We start from the raw sequence: 21076 nt of genomic DNA, 5'->3' as shown, positions 1-21076 counted from the left end.
TAGTTTGTATCCAAATTTATTTCTTTAATTCAAATCTGTCGTCATACGAACAGTCATTACTTTTAATTTTAAAATATTTTAAATATTAATCAAAATGTGTATTTAATGTTATAGATGCATAGTGTCCATCCAAAACATTCGTCAGTTCTCGCCAAACTGAAAGAGAGAAAACACAAACAAAAACAAAATTATTACTTCATTAAAAACGACTGTTATCAATGGTGTGTTAATTTTTGCGAAGCAAGGAATTTTTGCAAGCAGTGTTTTCTGCTTAAAAACATCTTCATGAAATTGGGCCCAGTTTGCATCGCGTAACTTTGGTTGACACACGCCCTCACACGGTCACATAATCAGCGAATTTATCGTTTGTCTTTTGAAGAGACTTTTTGTGAGAGAGGGTTATCTCCTTCTCAGCGTTTCGAGTGGTGTACTCTAAAGTAATCATCCCGGGAGTGCTTTCCGTGACAAACAAATCACTAAGATCGATCAGTGAGGTATGGGCCCAGGTCAAGGGCCTGAATGTGTTTAATGCTAAAATTGCATTGCTCTTGAAAGGTATTTGAAAGTATCTTTGTATACAGATGTTATTGGTTCGGAGTGCATTATCGCTGACGAGATTAGAAAATAATGACTATTTGGCCTTTAGTATTACTCAATACAGGGTCGATATCCATAAAGCCTGTATGAACAAAGACGTGCTAAATCACTGACAAATCTTGCGTAGCAGAAATTGTATATCAGCTAAAATTCTGTACAGTTTACATTGTTGCAATTGGCACCAACTAATCTTGTGGTTTTTGCTTAACAAAGAAACCTGCTAAGCCATATTTTCTGGATGAAATTAAGCCCTGGTAAGTGACCAGCAGTGGGGTATCTCAACACCTCTGAATATTTTTCAAATCTGTTGATTTTTGTTTAATCCTGAAGTGATTATTATCATATTGACATTAGCAGACCCCAAAACACAATTGTCACATAATATGAATACAAATAACGTTCAAATGTAAAAGTAAAAACTTCAAAGGGATTCGTATAAAAGGAGGCTGGGAAGGGGGAAATGGGCAAAACGGGGAATACGGATGGGTGAATTGGGTCGGTATGGGGGGGTTAAGGATAAGCTATGAGAGGGTCAGGTCATTGAGTAAGCCTACCTTAGTTGCCGATGTAGAGCATCTTGTTGGGGGATCGGAAACCTGCGTTAGACACAACGTTGGAGGTAGAGCTAGAGAGCATGGATGACTTGAGTGCAGCTGGGCTCAGGGATGGGTTGTTGCCCAACATAATGGCGGCGGCACCTGTTAGAAAGCATATACTCGGTCATATTATTGATGATACAAAGCTCATGAGAAAATTTAAACTCTGTGTCAACTAACTGACTGAACTTTATTTCCAAATCCAAAAAAGGATTGAAGGTGTTTTCAATGATAATGTAAATTTACAACAACAATTGTTTAATGACACTATTGGACACTATTGGCAGATGTCAAAGACCAGAATTCTCACTCTCAACCTATGCATGCAATAACAATTGAGCTCAATATTGGTCGTCGATGTTGCGAGATAATAATGAAAGAAAAACACACTTGCCACACGAAGTTGTGTGCTTTCAGATGCTTGATTTCGAGACCTCAAAAATCTAATTCTGAGGTCTCGAAATCAAATTACTTCTTTCTCGAAAACTACGTTACTTCAGAGGAAGCCGTTTCTCACAATGTTTTATACTATCAACCTCTCCCCATTACTCGTTAAACAGAAAGGGTTATATTAGATTCGAGTAAGATTTCTTTGCCATGTTTGGTTAAATCTCGAAGGAGGAGAACTGTTTCTTACCGGAAACGTGGGGGCAGGCCATGGAGGTTCCACTGATGGTGTTGGTTCCCCAGTTAGTGGTGTGCCATGTTGAGGTGATGTCTACACCAGGAGCGAAGATACTCACACATGAACCGTAGTTGGAGAAGGAAGCTCTGGCATCGCTGCTGTCGGTGGCACCGACAGTGATGGCCTGGAAGGTTGGGAGAAGAAGAAAAAAAACAATCAAATTTATAGTCAAATCTATTGTGTAATTGTACCCTAAACTAGCTTTGTTGAACAAGTGCATTCAAAAGTTTCAAGCGGTTTGTCACATTTTGCAAACGTGTATGCAGAAATAACAAACTGGTTTTGCATGGAGTCTAACAGAAAGGGTAATATTAAATTAGGTCGAGTAAGTTTTCTTATGGCAGTGAAGGTCTGTTCGGGTCGAGAAAAATATCAAACAAATCGGTCAATCAATGATACTTTGTACCGTACACTACCTTGTAAAAATAATATGAGGGGCAATACGTGGGGTGCAAGAAAGAACATTGATTCCAAACGAAGGCAAAGTGAGTAACCTTGCAATCTCTCTAACAGTGGTTAATGTTTGCATTTTCTTTTTGGGGGGTAGTTATGGTTTGTGGGTCGTCATGAATTCAAATGGCGACTTACGGTAGATACTCTAGCGGGGGAAGAGTTGCAGGCATCGACGTTCTCGTTACCAGCGGCAGCAGATACGGTGAAGCCGAGGTTGACGAGGTTCTCTACGGCGTTATCGGTAGCAGAAGATGCACCACCACCGAGGGACATGGAGACAACAGCGGGCAGCTGTCCGTTAGATCCAACGAAGTCAATTCCTATTGGTTTAGGCATCAAGAAAACAAATTGTTACCTTTCTTTTAAAAATTCTAATTGTAAAACTTTACTTGAACATAAAACCAAAGTTTGTTACAGAAAATGCGAGTTTTCCGAAAGCGGAACAGGTATTATGAAAAATACTCACCATCAACAACACCACTGTTGGAGCCGAATCCAATGCAGCTGAGCACACGGATACCGTAAATGGTGACGTCCTTTGCTACACCGTAAGTGTTGCTGCCGACGGTACCGGAGCAGTGAGTTCCGTGTCCGTTGCAGTCAACTCCGCTGCCGCCGAGGGCATCGTACCAGGCGGTAGCACGGCCAGAGAACTCCCAGTGGTTGGGGTTGACTCCGGTATCAATCACGTAAGCGTTGACTCCAGCACCAGTTCCTGAAATAAGAAGATGGCAATAGGAAATATTTACATGCGGTGTTTTGGGGTGAGTCGAAAGAAGACTTCAATTTGAACGATATTATTTTGCAAAATAAAGTTACTAGAAGTTTAAATTTACCGGATGGGTTGAAGCTGCCGTCCAAGGGGAGGTATCTCTGGTCAGAACGGTCGAGACCCCAAGTGACTGCCTGGGTCCTGACGATACCATCTTCCTCAATGTACTCAATGCCCTCGAAAGAACGGATCTACAGAATGAAGAGAAGTCTAAATTGGTAATTCGGTCGAGAAACAGACACAGAAAGGGTACAAACGAAAAGAGTTCTTCTGTTTTTACAAGTAAAGTAGAAACTTACGGTGTCGATGAACCTGTCTGGGATGTGAGCCACAACAGCGGACATGACGGTACGGAACTTCTTCAGGATGGAGGCGGGGATGTTGAGGGATCGTGTACGGGTCTCAAGACGGTCGACAAACTCATCCAACTTGGAACCATCCTAAACGAGAAAACAAAATGTGAAGATAGCTATAAACAATGTGTTACTCATAAATCATGAAACTTGCAAATTGTGAAAATCAACCGACGGTTTCGTTAATCTAAAAAACAATCGTCATAATTGAAATTGAAAGCTTGAAATTGTTTTCCCCTGTTCCTAAAAAACACCTTAAAATTCAGGAGAGGGTATACCCTTGGCAATTAGTCCAACAATTAATAGCCATAATAACCTACTTGTTAAGGCAAAAAACATTGTTTCATAGATGCAACCCCTTTGAAGTTAAAGTTTTAAAGTAATAGGTAAATGTTCACCCGAACTCTGAGAAAGGCCTCGGGCGTATACTAAAGCCTTGCCCCATGCCTCTCAAAGCACAACATTGTTTGCAACAAGGGCGTTCTTCCCTTTCATTTTTAACTTGCAACTTCGGAGCTGAATTGAGCCCAAATAGAGGTTTGAGCATTTGTTGGGAAACACTAAGTGAGGATATTGGTCTTTGACAATTACTAAAAGCATCCCTTCTTTCAAGGTCCACCAAGTGAAGGATCTTACCTTGATCTTGATGATGTACTTGTTGGGGATGCGCTGAGACACCTTCTTAAGAGGAGCAAGAGTAGCACTGGCAGCAGCCAGGCACAGGCACAAGAGGATGAAAGTCTTCATGTTGAGAATCTATCATAGACAAAAGAGAAAAGGGAAGAACAATACACAGTTATTGGAGGAAATCATTTTTTTTCTCTCAAACAATCTACGCTCTAAAGACTCATGGGTCCAATTTCATAGAGCTGCTTAAAGGCAGTGGACACTATTGGTAATTACTCAAAATAATTATTAGCATAAAACCTTATGGTAAGCTTTTGATAGTATAAAACACTGTGAGGAACGGCTCCCTCTGAATTAATGTATTTTTCGAGAAAGAAGTAATTTTCCACGACTTTGATTTCGAGACCTCAGAGTTTCGAGACCTCAGAACCTCCGAAATCAAGCATCTGAAAGCACACAACTTCGTGTGACAAAGGTTTTTTCTTTCATTATTATCTCGCCACTTAGACGACCAGTGGGCTCAAATTTCCACAGGTTTGTTATTTTATGCATATGCTGAGATACACCAAGTATGACGACCGGTCTTCGACAATATCAATAGTGTTGTCCAGTGTCTTTAAAGGGACACGTTGCCCCCTGGATTGGGCGATTTGGTTACTAAAAGGCGTTTGAAAACGTTTGTTATGAAAATGCGTATGGTTAGAAAGATGTTTTAGAAGTAGAAAAAACTGATCCACGCATGATCATGCCTCGAAATTGCAGGGTTGTCCTTATACGTCTAACGGCACTCTGATTTGTGGAGTAAAACTTTTGACTTCACAACATTGCCGACCTTGTTAGTTCGCAAAGCAAAAGAAAAACGACACAATGTTGAGGCATATTTTCAGTGTATCAAATGGCGGCAGGAACCTGGTTAAAGGCGCTGGACACTATACAGGTAATTACTCAACATATTTTTTTGGCATAAAAACTTAGTTAGTAACGATCAATGGAGAGCTTTTGATGGTATAAACAAACTGTGCGAAACGGCTGCCTCTGAGTAACATAGTTTTTTTTTTAAGCTGCAATCTCTCAATCAATTAATAAAATACTTCAGCTGAAGCTTTTTAGTATACATCTGAAAGCACACAAAGTAATGCAACAAAGGTGTTTTCCTTAATTATTCTCTTGCAAATCCGCTGACCATTTGAGCCCAAGTTTTGTATTTCTCTGCATATGTTTGGATACACCAAGTGAGAAGACTGGTCTTTGACAATTACCAATAGTGTCCAGTGCCTTAAAAACAGTGTACATGTACAAAACAAAGTCAAAGTGTATAGAATCGAAAGCTCACTTACCTTTGGTCGCCTTGATTCAGGTTATGTTTCTGTCATCATCGGACGTCCTCTTTTATAGTCTCTGAATGAAGTAATAATCCTTTATTTTGTTTAATAGCCTTAACTTATTATCCTCCCTTCAGATTAATTTCTGCAACGTAGCAAAAAAAAAAGGCAATCTTTGTATTAATAGACCAGACAGCCGTCATCGTTCTCAGATGCATTTATGGTGGTGGCTTAAACTTTAAAGGGAATGAATATAAAGCCTATGTTAGGTAATCACTCTTAAAATTAATGGGAAAATGAAAACTTTTGGTGGAAGCCTAACCCAGTAGCTTTCGATATTATACAAAACTTATAACAATTTCAATTCAAATCACACGTATATTAAGCACTCCATAAATATTGTAATTATTATTATCGTTGGTGATTATGTACAATATTAGGATAACAGAACTGACTCCGCGGTAGTACAGTTAATCACGATCCTATAAGCTAAGGTAGTAGTCCTTCCCTATTTTCTATACCATCCGCCCGGGTACTAGTTATAAAACAGGACAGTTCTTTTCAGAACTGAGAAGTCTCCCGAACCCCCGAACATCTACTCCGCGGTAGTAGAATAAAGCAAGACAGTTCTCTAAGAACAAACTCTACCTGGCAAGTAGATACACACATGGTGTTACCGCACACCAAATATACATATAGGATAACAGTTGTTACATCAATAATTAACCTGAGAAGTGTTAGTGTCAGTAACGCTTCTCAGACTGTGTATTCCTAGCACGAATCATTCTTCATGCATGCGTTGACATATTCACAGCAGACTTTCGGCAATAAATACAAGTCACTGCACAGACAGGTTCTGTTTGGTGGATGTGTACTTGTAGGGACATTCAAAATAAATATCAATAGTCCGCAATTGATGTCACAAAGTTTCTCACTTTTTTTTTTTGGCGCAGCAGCCATCTTGTGTTACTTTCATTCAACCCACTATAACCAAACCGAGGCCTGGCAGTCAACTTACAATGTGCTCCCATTGAGAAAACTGCAATTAATCTATTGTCAATCTACTGTTTTAATTTTGTCCATACCACCAACAACACCTGGGATGATGATGATGTTGGTAGCACGACACTTGTTCTTTTGAACTTTCTGCCATATTTGTGCAGACACTTGGTTTAGTTTACTACATATAAAGCACCTTCTGCCATGTTTAAATGTAAAGAATTAATGTATATCAACGCATACTATTGAATTGATTAGTGTAATAATTGTATGGTTAATAATCGATACTTCGATAAATTAAAGTCCCCAAAATCGATTCAAATGTAAACATTGATCTCGCATCAAGGAAAGTGATCAGAGGATTTGTCTGACGTCATGGAAAATATAATCTGTGAATTCAGCAGCTGCCTTTCCATCAGATTATGATAACTTGTTTTTAGAAAGATAACAGTTTGGGAACAAATACAAAGTTCTACAATTGAATAAAACTTTTAAGTGATAAGACACAAGAGTGACCGCATCACTCTTCAAACTGCTACACAGTGTCTGGCCTTTCATCGTATAGGGCTGGCTTTTTATGCGTGGAATCACAGTAATGCCATCAGTGTGTGACTCGCATTTGTGTACAAGGTGCCATTGGAGCTTTATGGTTGTGGCAAAATTTGCAACCTAAACGATACAGTGATAACAATATCTAAGAAAATCGTAACTATGATTATATAGGAATCACAATTGCCAAAAAGAAGCATTTTAGAGAGACGTTCGAAATTGGCCCTGCAATTAAAAATGTCTGTTTTTCCCAACAATAATTACAAATTAATGTTAGAGACACTGGACACTATATTGGTATCTGTCATAGATTAGTCTTAACAGTTGGTGTATCTCAACATATGCATAAAATAACAAACCTGTGAAAATTTGAGCTCAATCGGTCATCAAAGCTGCAAAATAATAATGAAAGAAAAAACACCCTTGACACACTAAGTCGTGTGCTTTCAGATGCTTGATTTCGAGACCTCAAATTCTGAACTTAAGGTCTCGAAATCAAATTCGTGGAAAATTACCTCTTTCTCGAAAACTACTCCACTTCAGAGGGAGCCGATTCTCACAATGTTTTATTACTACCAACCTCTCCCCATTACTCGTTACCAAGTAAGGGTTTTTGCAAACAAATATTTTGAGTAATTACCAATAGTGTCCACTGCCTTTAAGCTGAACTTCTCTGAAGAACAATGAAACTTGTTATTAATTGATTGCATTAAATGAATGACGAGAACAATTGCTCGAATCTTCGAATCTTACAGGCAGTGGACACTATTGATAATTACTCAAAATAATTATTAGCATAAAACCTTTTATGGTAACGAGTAATGGGGAGAGGTTGATAGTATAAAACATTGGAAGATGCGGCTCCCTCTAAAGTGGCGTAGTTTCGAGAAAGAAGTTAATTTTCCGCGAGTTTGATATCAAGACCTCAGATTTAGAATTCGAGGTTTCGAAATCAAGCATCTGAAAGCACACAACTTCCTGTGTCAAGGGTGTTTTTCTTTCATTATTATCTCGCAACTCCGCGACCAATTGAGCTCAATAATGTTCACAGGTTTGTTATTTTTTTGCATATGTTGAGGACACCAAGTGAGAAGACTGGTCTTTGGCAATCCAATAGTGTCCAGGGTCTTTAAGGCAAGTTTTATTTCGAATGATGTATATGTCGAATAGGCAACATAGGGCTATTTCGGGGGGGGGGGGGGGGGGATGTGGTGGTTTCGTAAAAGATCCTTGCCCAAACAGACCACCCTTCTCTTGCTCTATGTTTAGACACCAGTAGTAGTCTTTATTTCACCAATATTCGTCATAATTGTTTGACCAGTCGTTAAATGTTTTTCGTTGTGATAGCGTTCTGACTCTCGCGACACTGGCGATGTTCTCGCGAGACTACTCCTCTCGCGACTATGGACGATAAGGGAGAAAACAAATCGCAGTGGGGAGTTAGAAGCGTCGCACGAGAGCAGTGACAGAGCAGTCTTTTGTCGTGGAGAGCTAGCTATACATAATGTTGTTTACGCTCTCACGGCATTAACGTCTTGTCACTCTTACTTTACTGTTCCCAACGAACATGCCATTTATAGAACCCCGGCGGATATACCTACTTTTCTATTGTATAATGAACAAAGCAAGACCCGTAGACCTTTTCGCAAATACCGGGGCGCGCGCGTAAAGCTTGGAATTAGGTGCATTGTGGTCTAGCTGGTATCCAAATTTGATCCATATATATCCCACAATGCACCTCATTCAACAGTCTGCGCTTGCGCATTGGTATTTGCGATAAGGCCTTTTTGTGCATATAGCGCGGGTGAGGAAAGAAGGGTCACAAGTGTCCTCATAGTGACAACCTCACGTTAATTTGAACGGAAGTACCGTGGTCCGTTCTCACAAATATCCGTAGCTTTACAGTATATAGATAGGGAAGGATGTCTGCTTTTTACAATGCGGAAGTAGTTCTCTCTTGGTGCTTGGTGCATGCTATCGTCAAGTCCAATCTTTTGCTTCCCATGTCCTTTAATTTCTACAACTCAGTGATTGAAACTAGAAGGAGTATGTGCCCGCGTGAAGCACATGCCACTGTTCAAACCATGTATGCTGTGATCTTCATCATTGTTCTAACTTCTGTCCCTGATGCGAACACGTTTGGCAATGACGTGCCACAGAGACCAGTGTATCACCGTCTGGGGAAACCAAGGCCACCACGCCCATTCACGGCAACATGGAACGTAAACTACACAGCGTGCTGGGAAAGCTTTGGCGTTGACTTGGAACTCGAGAAGTTCAATATTGATGCCAATAAGCCTGGTGAGGTTAGCTTCATAAAGCTTTTCGATCATGCTGGAATTAGCATGTATCCTTATTTGAAAGGGGGCAAGTTTGTCAACGGTGGACTTCCACAGGTAGGTTGTAGGCTATTGCGTGTAACCCTGGTTAGAGCATAGTCTTGATTATAGACGTTAATTTTGTTAACGTGGTTGCCGATATTATTACAATGCGAATTACTGTCCGCAACACAAATTACTGGAGAAGAGATATCTGTATCACCAAACATCTCGACCAGATGTGTAGACTTGACCCAGTCCTTCCGAGTCAAAACGATCGATGTAGCGCCCCCTACCGGTGGCTGGTACAAAAACTGGGAGTAACAAATCAAGACTAGTTTATAGAGGCAAGTTCATGTACACCCCTAAACAGGGTTAAATACACAAATGGTTTTAGTCTTTCCATGTATTTCGTATAGGTCTTTCAATTGGCCCTCTTGCAAACGCATTGCATTCGCATCACCCGCTTTGCCACATCTTCTCATATTCACCGTATCTGTTCCACTACACTACGATTCAAATGGCTTCTTCAATTCAATTTAATTCAATGGGCCATATTTTTGACCGCGTGAGGGCGCTCTCAATCACTTCCGGGGGTATATTCATTCATACCCAAAACAGTTTTTAAAGATTGGAACACATTATAACCACAGACATCTAATCCATCACAGACAATAAGACTTTTAAAGGAGCCGTTATAATCCACCTCTAAAGCAAATTGAAACTACGGCGCAATAAAAGTGACAGAACGCCTATTAATTTGTGCAGGGCGAATCGCGTGTACCCCCGGAAGTGATCAAAATACTATTTATAGCGCCCTCGCGCGGTCAAAAATAAGGGGCATTCAATGCACATTTATTATTCATGCTGACAATGAAAATTAAGCATACAGTTAAAACAAATAATAATGAACATATTTATGAAGAGATGAATGCCACATAATAAATCTAAAAAATTACCAACAAATTCAAAGGTAATACCGAGAACTTATTTTAACATGCTGGCCGGCATGCAGGAAAACAAAACTTCGCTGCTATCTGCGTCACTCTGAAACTCACCAAATGTATCTTCTATTCTGCAATCTATCCAAGTTTAAGAGGATTGACAACAGATGCGTTTTTCTGTTTAAATTGTCTTCTTGTTGTTGTAGCCTTCTCCTTTTAGTGGCCCTTTGGTCTTGTGTTGTACGACTTTAAAATGAACCTTTAAGGCTTCATGTATTTCATTTTCTTCTCACAAAATATCATAGTTGGTCAACATGACGTCTTATCTAGAGAAGGCCACGGATGACATCACCAATGCCATCCCAGATGAAAACTTCTCTGGCTTAGTTGTCATCGACTGGGAGTTCTGGAGTCCAATCTGGGGCGAGAACTTCTGGCCAGAACGTAGGGTGTACACGGAGGAGTCCATCGCCTTTGTACAACGCCATCACCCCGACTGGGACGCGGCTAAAGTGGAGAGCGTCGCTAAGCTTGAGTTCGAGACGGCTGGTAAGGCCCTCTTCGAGGCTACGGTCAAGCTGGGCAAGCTGCTACGCCCCGGAGGCCTGTGGGGTTTCTACCACTATCCCTACTGCGAGAACAACGTGCGTCATGTTGGACGCTGTAACGCGACAGCGATGAAACACAATGACCAACTACGGTGGCTGTTTGATGATACAACCGCGATCTACCCATCTATTTACCTGAAGAGTGCTGATGTAGGGTTGAACGGGTCGAGCGCTTTCGTTGATGCTACTCTCGGGGAGGCATTTCGAGTGAGGGAGAAATCGGACAACCCTCTCATGCCAATGTACAGCTATTGCCGGTTCAACTACTCGCACACCAAGTACTATTACACTATGGTAAGTATGTCCCATAGAACTTTAAAGAAAACCATGGTTCTTTCCTTTGCTTTGGTGTGCCACATCAAGGTTAGGGCAAAACTTAAACTTTCACCTGGGGCACGTTGCCACCAACTCATGTGGTTTATAGGGTTACCCCCTTCTTCTCAGTCCGTAAGGATGTATGCATGGGTATTGATCCTGGTTGGTAGGGCAGAATGCAATATACCTTCCAACATTTTACGAAACAATTATGGTTAAGTGCCTTGCTCAAGGGCACAAGCTAGTGTCATGACTGTGATTCGAACCCACACTCTGCTGCTGACAACATGAGAGCTTGGGTCCGGTAAACTAGATTGCTCGGCCCCGACACGAAAAATTACAAACAAAAGAGGAACACTACATCCAGTCATTGCAGACACACACATGGCCGATTTTCATGGAGCTGCTTCAACACAAGAAGGCGGCTAAGCACATTGAAGTTATGCTTACCAGAAACAAGTTCACAGCCAAACTGTTAGGCCAATACACAATTTGGGACTCACATCCTGCTAATTTCTGCTAAGCAGTTAATGTGTCAAGCAAAATTGTCTGCTTAAGCAGCTCTATGAAATTGGACCCCCATGGTGTGTGTAGATTCGTCACTTTTACGTTATTTTCATTCTCACCCCAACAGGAAGATCTGAAGAGCACGGTCTTGGCGAGTGCAGAGAAAGGTTTAAACGGAGTTATATTCTGGGGAGATCACAATGATACACACGATAAGGAATCGTGTGTCGAACTCAAGGCGTACATCCACTCGGCTCTGGGTCCACTCGTACGAAATATCACCCAGGCAGCTTCAAGCTGTGCCTCTACCTTGTGCAACAACCACGGCAGGTGTACTGGGAAGATTCTTGAGTGTGGTGAACAAAAGAAGACAGCATCTTATCTTGGTCAGAGTAAAATGAAGTCTCATTCAGTCGACAACTGTCAGTGTCAGTGCTCTTGTTATGCTGGTTGGTCCGGTCCCAACTGTTTAGCAAAGCAATGACAGCAACCCTATGGTTGTGTATAGTCAACACGTTTTGTCTCTGTTTAAGTTTACAACGTCTTATAAACCAGACAATACACAAGTCGTATGAAGTTTTCCCACTTCTTTTTACTTTAAATCAAACTAATGTAGATATACAAAACTAACCTGTAAACATTTCATTTCAAAGTGAGGTAGAAAATTGCCGACAATACTTATTCTGATCATTGTGAATCAGCGGTTGGCTTGGTAGGATTCTAAACTACAACCTTGTGATTACAAGTCCTTACAGAGGGCGCAACATCAACTGAGGCTGACTTGGAGGGACTAGGCAAGTCTATATAAATCTTGGATCCAGAAGTGTGTGTGTTAACTTATTCGTTTTGCGGACAGTAACGCCCGGTTCATGCTCTCTGCGAGTGCGAATTATACGAATGGTTGACGTCACAAATTCGGAACTGTTGAAAATGTGCTCAACTCTCCTACGAAGCATACGCTGCAGGGTGCATGTTCCCCTCCATCCTACAACCTATAGACTGTTTTACGAGGAATATCCATTAATACCTTTAGCTCCCTGGAGTTCTTTTTACATTGAGACATTGAGTAATTTTCTTCTTGTTAGCCCCCGTAGTGGTTTATAGCCTCGGTTTGGGCGAACATGAAAAAAAAACACACACAAAAACCACACAATCAAAAAGTGTCGAAAATAAAGTCCCGATAAAATGAAGATGTATGCGGTAAAAAAGAAAGAAAAAATAACATCAAAATTCGCTTCGCATTCACACATTCGCAGGAAGTATATGAACCGGGCGTTAGTTCGTGCAGCGAACGATATTGCTTAAGGCGACTACCTTAACAAAATGAACATCGCCAATCAAGCCTCGTTATGTGAGAACGCTATCTCTAACGAGTATAGTCTCAGCCAATCAGTAATATTCCAATGTCGCTTCAACGCTATCAGCTTTGCCTTTATTAACTCTATTTAGACTTTGAGACGGGGGGGGGGTACCTCCACGACATTTCTGCTCGTAATTACGGTGACTTCGCTCATCGAAATTCAAAGGGACATTTTTCCTTTCTGTCTGTATCTAGCTAGAATCAATGAACAAATAAAATGATGAAGAGGTCTGCGTTACCATGACAACCGTTTATTTCACCTTGCGGCTCAAATTTGGATGTGTTGAATATGATAACATAATATTTTTTTGTTTGTATTGCGTAAACTGTGATTGTTCTTGTTTTTGATTTCTTTTTTTTTTTCCTCCAGAAAAAAGGGGGGAAAAAGCATCACGTAACCATAAAAAAAAAAATGCAATTTGGGAATTCAAAAAGAAAGTCAAAGTTGCGACTATCTCGTCTCATCCCGAAACGGACTAAATCTATACGGGTATTACAACATACACACATTCATAAAACCTCTATTTGCTCGGTTAACAATACCTTGATTATGTAGACGCTGAGAACAAGTAATCAAATAAGAAAAACACCTGCCCTACTTTGGATATTAAAGTGTTTTCGAAATCACAAACTGTGTAATAACATATTTCAGAACAAGGTCGATCGCAACAAAATGTATATATAGCTGGGTGTAATTTCAATAACAGCTGAAGTGACGTATTTTTCGAGAAAGAAGTAATTTTCCACGAATTTGATTTCGAGACCACAAGTTTAGAATTTGAGGTCTCAAAATCAAGCATCACAAAGCACACAACTTTGTGTGACAAGAGTGTTTTTTTCTTTCATTATTATCTCGCAACTTCGACGACCAATTTTCACAGGTTTGTTATTTTATGTTGAGATACACCAACTGTGAAGACTAGTCTTTGACAATTACCAATAGTGTCCACTGTCATTATTTCGAACGCATGTAAATGAAATTGGCTGCTCATTTGTCGAACTTGACCAAGAAAATATGTACTTATCAGGGACACAGGGGTGTGGTGTGAATCATTTTTATAGGGGCTGGGACACTTATGGTTAATTAAAATTGTACAGTTTCCCTTTCTTGGTTTCCACTTCCCGGTAAGCAAGCCCCGATTCAGAGCTCTTGTTATGCAATTTTCTATTTTTTATAAAAAAGACTGACGTGAGGGAAACAGATATTTATATTGTCCGCGTGTAAGCGTGTAACAAGGAAAAATGGGTTTACAATTATTGAATTAATCAGAGCTTACAAAATTTTACAATTTACTCCGGTAATTTTTAAAATCAAAACACAAAAAGTACGGGTTGGGGGCGGGCGTACGAGGGCACCGACATCGATATGGATTCTTCAGCTGCACACGAAAACAAAAAGTATGTAGCTGGAGATGTAGAAAAAATTACACGAAGGGCAAGGAGCAATATTATTTTTTTATTTTGTGTCTCCTTTATCAAATGGTCATCACAAACAATGGCCAATCATTTGCATTAGAGGCAGTGGACACTATTGGTAATTACTCAAAATAATTATCAGCATAAGACCTTACTTGGTAACGAGTAATGGGGAGAGGTTGATAGTATAAAACATTGTGAGAAACAGCTCCCTCTGAAGTGATGTATAGTTTTCGAGAAAGGAGTAATTTTCCACGAATTTGATTTCGAAAAGCACACAACTTCGTGTGACGGGGTGTTTTTTCTCTCATTATTATCTCACACCTTCGACGACCGATTGAGCTCAATTTGCACAGGTTTGTTATTTTATGCATATGTTGAATTACACAGAGAAGAGAGGAGACTGATCGTTGACTATTATCAATAGTGTCCAGTGTCTTTAAAAAAGATTAACAACACCTGCAGTCCAAATCATAGTGAACTTTATGTTCATATCCCGCTGGGGAAACTATAGCCTCACTTCTCTTCTCTGTGTATAGTTTGTTCCTTATTGTTACAGAATCTATCAGCAGTTTTGCAAACTTATTCATGTTTTATTCATGAAGGCTTACGATCCGCATCAAACTCAAAACCAAAAGTGTTTTCACATTGACAATGTAATATCTAAAATGTATTGAAGTAAATAATCATATCAAAATGTAAAGAAAAATGGCGAGGCAGAGTAGTGCAACATCCGTAAATCACTTTGAAGAAATGTTATAACTAAATTTTCATTTGATTTGATTTTGATACTCATTGTGACGAGAACCAGACAGCAAGTTGGTGAGATGTAATAGCATTGACAGAGAAGCAAAAGTACTATTCTTTACAAATATGAAAGCAATTACGAGCGGGCATTGCGTTTAATGAAAGACAACACAATACTGCCTTTGGCACGACAATGCCAAACGAAAGAACGTGAGAAGTTGAAGGATTCTTAAAATCAAATAAAAACATTTAATGTTTTCACCCCTGATTGTCCAACTATCGTCTATTCCGCTCCTGCATTAAATTAATGGGAAAACAAATAAGTGTGTAAACGTAGTGGGGGGAGGGGGGGGGGGGGGGGTTGCAGTATGACGCATCACTGACACTGTGTATAATAGTCTGAAGAGGATGGGACGATCGCAACAGCCAAGTGTACTCGACCCGTCCACTCTTGTTGAAGAGCGTTGCATGCTCACGGAGTCAACGTGAGTCTTTGAGACTTGTGGGTCAGATCACGCAAGAAAGTTCTCTGGATTTTTGATGAGCACAGAGACACGAACGTTGTCTCTATACGTTTTAGTCATTTTATTAGCATGGAGGTGTATGAGCGGTGAAGGAGTGCAGCCCGCTCCGGAAGCTCCGTACGGAACAAGAATGAGCTCCAATATTACATCTAACGCCGAATCAGACGAGCCGCCTTTTTGGTTCGACATCCTCCGTGCCGTCTTGCTCTTCGCTTCCGTCTTCCTCATCATCACCGGTAACGCCTTCTGCATCTCGGTGGTCAAACATTCCACCCAGATGCGTAAAGTCAGCCGCATCTTCATCCTGTCTCTCATCGTGGCGGACCTCTGCGCCGGACTTTTCTCTGGTGTGGCTCTACTCGCCACAGTGGCCTCTGGACAGCTCATACCCACCACAGTGGCTGCAGGACAGCTCATACCCGCCACAGTGGCTGCAGGACAGCTCATACCCGCCACGGTGGCCGCTGGACAGCTCATACCCGCCACGGTGGCCGCTGGACAGTTCATACCCGCCACAGTAGCCGCTGGAGAGCTCATACCCGCCACGGTGGCCGCTGCTCAGCTCATACCCACCACGGTGGCCGCAGGACAGCTCATACCCGCGACGGTGGCCGCTGGAAAGCTCATACCCGCCACGGCGGCCGCTGTACAGAACATCCCCGTCATGGTTCAGGAAGTACTTTGCAAGCTTTACTTTATATCAGGGATGTTGTTCAACGGGGTGTCGTTCATGTCACTTCTGACCGTCATCTTGGATTGCTATATTGCTGTAGAAAAACCTCTACGCTATCCGTCACTTCTTACGGCGCGCAGAGCGTATAACATCACACTTTGTATCTGGATTACCGTGGTATGCGGAACTTTGACATACTCCTGGTATTTTGGCGCCGTTCCTCACTATAAACAGGAGTGGAATTGGTGTTTAGTGGATAGCAATTCCCTATCTGATGAATCTTACACATTATTACTTGTCATTTATTTAGCCCTGACTGTTATCCTACCACTACTCGTCACAATAGTTCTCTATTGGAGAATACGGCTGATAGTCCGGCGACACGTAGCGCGTATTGCCCGGATCACACCCTCCGGGCACCCAATCAACCATCGCTCCAGCGACTCCAAGTCACTCGCGAGTTTTCTCATGGTGAGCTGTGGAGTCACTTTAACATCTCTACCTCTGAGTATCATTATGTTGTACTCGCACTGGACTGGAAACTACTCAGTGTACTGGGTGAGTGCTGCTATGATACTACATTCATGTAACAATTTATTAAATGTACTCGTTCACATCAGACGGAATAAAGAGTTCCGGACCACGGCTTGTCGCCTTCTGTGTAGATGTAGGAACCGTCAAGATGAGCCAAGAGGTACGGTTCCAAACTCTACCCATCTCACTAGCATTGCTGCTACAGTCACAATATGAAACCTGAGCTTAATTCAACGAGCACACTTTGAGTTCATTTTGAGAACCTGCGAGTTCACACGTGCATTGCTTCAACATGTGAATGAAACGAAACTGCGCAATGTAACCTGTTTACCTGTAGATTCGGGCTCTGTAAGAAGGCCAAGTGGAGCCTTATAAGACGCCAGTTCATACTCACACCAAAACTAACTGCAAACACAAAAACTTTGCCCAACAGTTGTTTGGCTTGGAAGCTAACAAACCATGCACGATCGAGAACCATATAAGCCGTATAACAAATGGTTTGCCATGACATTATGCAGTTTGAAGAACCACAACACTCACTGTACAACACGGGGATGGAGAACCGATTTATACAAAACTGAATACTATGGTAACATACAAGATTAAACCCTCGTGGCCAGGCCCGAGGAATTAGCTCAGCAGCATAGCAAAAACAGTCACTGTGAGAAACATGGATGGGGAACTGATTGATAATAATGGTTTTCCGAAACGTGTGCAACTTGAGGAACTAAAATAGCCACAGTATAAACGGGGGTTGAGAACTGATTGATACAAACTGTTTACTATAATATACACATTTAACTTCCATGATGGGCATGTGGAACTAACTTAGCGGGATTAGCAAACAGTCACCGTGAGAAACAGGGATGGAGAACTGATGATAATAATGGTTTGCCGAACCGTGTGCAAATTAAGGAACTGGGATAGCCACAGTAGAAACATAGGTTGAAAACTGATTGATACAAAATGCATACTATAACATACATTATTGAACCCTCGTGATGAGGCATCGGGGAACTAACTCAGTAAGTATAGCAAACAAAGACACCGTGAGAAACAGGGACGGGGGAACTGATTGATAATAATGGTTTTGCCGAACAGTATATATGCAATTGAGGATCCAGAATAGCCACAGTAGAATCATAGGTTGGAAACTGATTGATACTTGTGTCCGTTAGCAAGACACATTTTTAAAACCACTGTTGCTGCGTCCTTCGGATGGGACGTAAAGCCGTTGGTCTGTGTGTTGTGTATATGGACGTAAATAACTCAGTGCACTTGTCATAAAGAAAAGGGGTTAACCCCGGTGTTCATAGTTTGATTGGCTGCATAATGAAAATTTGAAGCAGCATTTGCAAAGGTTTCTGTGTTTTATTATTATTGATCAAATTAACACGGGAGTGTTTTTTCCCTTTTAGATTACAGTGCATGACCACAATTCTTAATGTTTGTGAAACACAACCCCAAAATACAAACCCTCCCAAAATGTTCTTGTAAAAAATAAACATAAATAGTGTAAATTAATAAAAAAAAAATCATTATAATAAAATAAAGTAAAAGGGTAGTATTATTTAAAAAAAAAAAAATAGTTTCATGTTAATTTGAATTACAAATCAATTTAAAAAAAATTCGTGTTTTTTGTTTGTTTGCCAATGAAACGTTTTGTTATAGTTGAGGATAAGTGGTTAGTGATTTTCCGTATGATGTTTTGTTTCCACTATTTGGTTGTTGTTGTTGTTGTTTGTTGTTGTTGCTTTGATTTGTTTTTTATACCGAATGACTATTCAGCCCCAGCTAACCCAAGATTATGTCATCTTGTTGCAACAAAGAGTGATCTCTTACAACTGCATTCCAATATGAAGTCTTGCATTTTGTATCTGACCATACATAAAAATCAATACTGTCGAAAATAGCGGCTGAAGAATAATTTGATAAAATCGTGCACGTCAATGTCCTCGAAATGTGATTATACATTTACTTCGTTTTCACTTTCTACAAATTGTTCAGGCCATGTGGCTCACTCGTAAAGCGTGTGATGCCATGGTTTACGAGTACCATTTGTCGATTATCTTCATATTACGCTTTCAAAAACAGATTGTTAACGTTTGGAAATTGGCACCCACTGTTTGTTACAATTTATAGTTGTAGATATCTACCATAAAACGTAAACCTGTGAACATGTCCTTTCAGTGAATTTAAAAGAAAGGGTTGATTACGTACAAACAGTATAGTCTTCGTTCGAGTCGTTTTATTGTTTTCGATACTCGGCAGACTTGCATATTTTGTAAGTTTTGCACATAACACTAGTGATAATTAGGCCTATTTACAAACATTCCTTACAAACATTCCAACCATACAATTAGAGTTTTTGTTTGAGTGTGCTCTGACCGAAGACACAACAATACGATTTCAATAGAATTAATGGCATTTTTTACATTGGCAGAAGTGACAGTTATGGCTGATTATTTTATGCGCAGTTCAAAAATCTTATGCATTTACACGTTACGAAGAAGCAAGTTCCCAGTTCGCTATTGTTATACTTGGAATGGAAGGTGCCACAGTCCATGTATAAAAAAAAATTGTTACTTCCCGTCTCTGAGTTTTCTCAAACTAATCACAACTGAGTTGATTAGGTTGCGGGACATTTTTTCTTCGTATGTGTATATTAATAGTATGTAGGCGTATTTGCCTAAAATGAAAATCGCAGTGTTACGTAACCCTTCAAGGAATACAGAACGCGTCAGAAATCTTACGCACTCAGATTATCAAGGCAATGCCATTTCCTTTTGGTGCAAATAATTCAAGAAAACCTTTTTAAGAAAAGATGCGTGCAATTCATACTTAATGTATGTGGCGTACTGTTTAGGCATGCCCAGACACTGAACTGGATGATCGTTGTTTTATATTAAACACACACTGAAACTGGGTTCGGTATGGGTATACTGCAATCAGCATGGTTTGAAACTTTGTATGGTGGAAATACAATATAGAATGGTTCGCGGTATCACCATGTACTGATAAACTCTAAATGAGTTGGGGTGGTTCTGAAAAGAACCGTTGGTTACTCGAATCGGTCCACAGATCGCTCGCTGCATATAAGTTCTACAACGTGTACAATTTGTTCATTTTCACATTTAGTTAAACTTACGTCAACTTGGCATCATGGCGGACAATTCTACGTGTGTTCTGCTAAGCTCCGTTCTTGTGCACCCGATGGACTATCATGTGGCATTAGTAGATTACATGACTAACATCAGTTTGGCGTACCTGTTAACTGCCTCATCTTCGTTATGTACTGGGGTAAGACACCCAAAGACCAGCACGAGCACAAGCTTGTGTTGGCCTGCAACCGTGGACCTCCAATCGTCCCTCTTTTCCTTATATTATTTACATGTTTTCCAACTGTGGTGGATTCGAGCGATTTCACCTTCCTCCCCAAACATCAACGTGGACGCCAGTACATGGCACCTGTCTATAGAAGCCAGGGACAAAGTATAAATAACAATGGGAACAAGACATGACCGCTCTGCCAACCAAAACATCTGCGTCAAGAATGCCGACCAGAGGAATGTTTTACAACATAAGACCACGCCCATGCTCTTTGTAACCAGTTCTTAGTGACTTACAAAACCCTTTCCTTCCTTTATTCTGTTAACTATTGTCGGTGGAATTGTCAGCCATGTTATGCATCTGTAGTAATTGATGTTATAGTCAAATCGTTTAATATGAACAACGCTATCAACTCGTGGGTTTAGGCCTACGGGATTTGCAATAGGAGATTTAGCAGGATAAAATGAAATAAATGAATACAACTTATTCATCACTTGTATTTAAAGTCAATTGACACGTTTGTTATATTTGTCAAAGACCAGTATTCCCACTTGATGATAAATCCAAACATAATGGATAAAATAACAAATCTGTAAACCTTTTGACTCAATCGGTCATCGAAGTTGCAAGAGAATAATGAGAGAAAAAAAACACCTCTGTTGGACAAAATGTGTGTTTTCAGATGCAAAATAAAATTCAGGCCTGATCACTTTTATTATTTGAGTGAGAAATTATTTCTTTCTCAAAAAAACACCGCTACTTCTCACAGTATTTTATATTAACATCAGCTCTTTATTGCTCGTTACCAAGTGAGTTTTTATGCTTACAATTTTTTTGAGTAATTGCA

At 40.4% G+C, this 21076-nt stretch overlaps 2 protein-coding genes across 2 annotated transcripts; one reads left to right on the top strand and one right to left on the bottom strand.

Annotated features, from left to right (window-relative positions):
* Window positions 1-43: 43 nt before the first annotated feature.
* Window positions 44-20355, bottom strand: LOC117307157 (extracellular serine proteinase-like). The gene is made up of 10 exons (XM_033791825.1): window positions 20048-20355; window positions 5421-5481; window positions 4093-4212; window positions 3403-3543; window positions 3168-3294; window positions 2798-3046; window positions 2467-2651; window positions 1831-2002; window positions 1152-1295; window positions 44-156 (listed from the first exon to the last, which is right to left on the bottom strand). The coding sequence occupies exons 3-9, from the start codon at window positions 4201-4203 to the stop codon at window positions 1153-1155; spliced, it is 1128 nt and encodes a 375-aa protein (XP_033647716.1). The 5' UTR covers window positions 4204-4212; window positions 5421-5481; window positions 20048-20355; the 3' UTR covers window positions 44-156; window position 1152.
* LOC117307156 (hyaluronidase-1-like) lies at window positions 8748-12698 on the top strand. Its single transcript, XM_033791824.1, has 3 exons — window positions 8748-9349; window positions 10521-11117; window positions 11773-12698. The coding sequence occupies exons 1-3, from the start codon at window positions 8876-8878 to the stop codon at window positions 12127-12129; spliced, it is 1428 nt and encodes a 475-aa protein (XP_033647715.1). The 5' UTR covers window positions 8748-8875; the 3' UTR covers window positions 12130-12698.
* Window positions 20356-21076: the final 721 nt, after the last annotated feature.

Source organism: Asterias rubens, chromosome 2, assembly GCF_902459465.1.
Source record: "Asterias rubens chromosome 2, eAstRub1.3, whole genome shotgun sequence".
Taxonomy (NCBI): domain Eukaryota; kingdom Metazoa; phylum Echinodermata; class Asteroidea; order Forcipulatida; family Asteriidae; genus Asterias; species Asterias rubens.
This window is presented reverse-complemented; position numbering and strand designations above follow the sequence as displayed.

Coding starts and splice junctions, on each gene's coding strand:
- LOC117307156 (XM_033791824.1), top strand. CDS start 8,876: ATGTCTGCTTTTTACAATGCGGAAGTAGTTCTCTCTTGGTGCTTGGTG. Junction 9,350..10,520: donor TCAACGGTGGACTTCCACAG/GTAGGTTGTAGG, acceptor AAAATATCATAG/TTGGTCAACATGACGTCTTA. Junction 11,118..11,772: donor CCAAGTACTATTACACTATG/GTAAGTATGTCC, acceptor TCACCCCAACAG/GAAGATCTGAAGAGCACGGT.
- LOC117307157 (XM_033791825.1), bottom strand. CDS start 4,203: ATGAAGACTTTCATCCTCTTGTGCCTGTGCCTGGCTGCTGCCAGTGCT. Junction 3,544..4,092: donor AGTACATCATCAAGATCAAG/GTAAGATCCTTC, acceptor TTTCTCGTTTAG/GATGGTTCCAAGTTGGATGA. Junction 3,047..3,167: donor CGGCAGCTTCAACCCATCCG/GTAAATTTAAAC, acceptor TTCTTATTTCAG/GAACTGGTGCTGGAGTCAAC.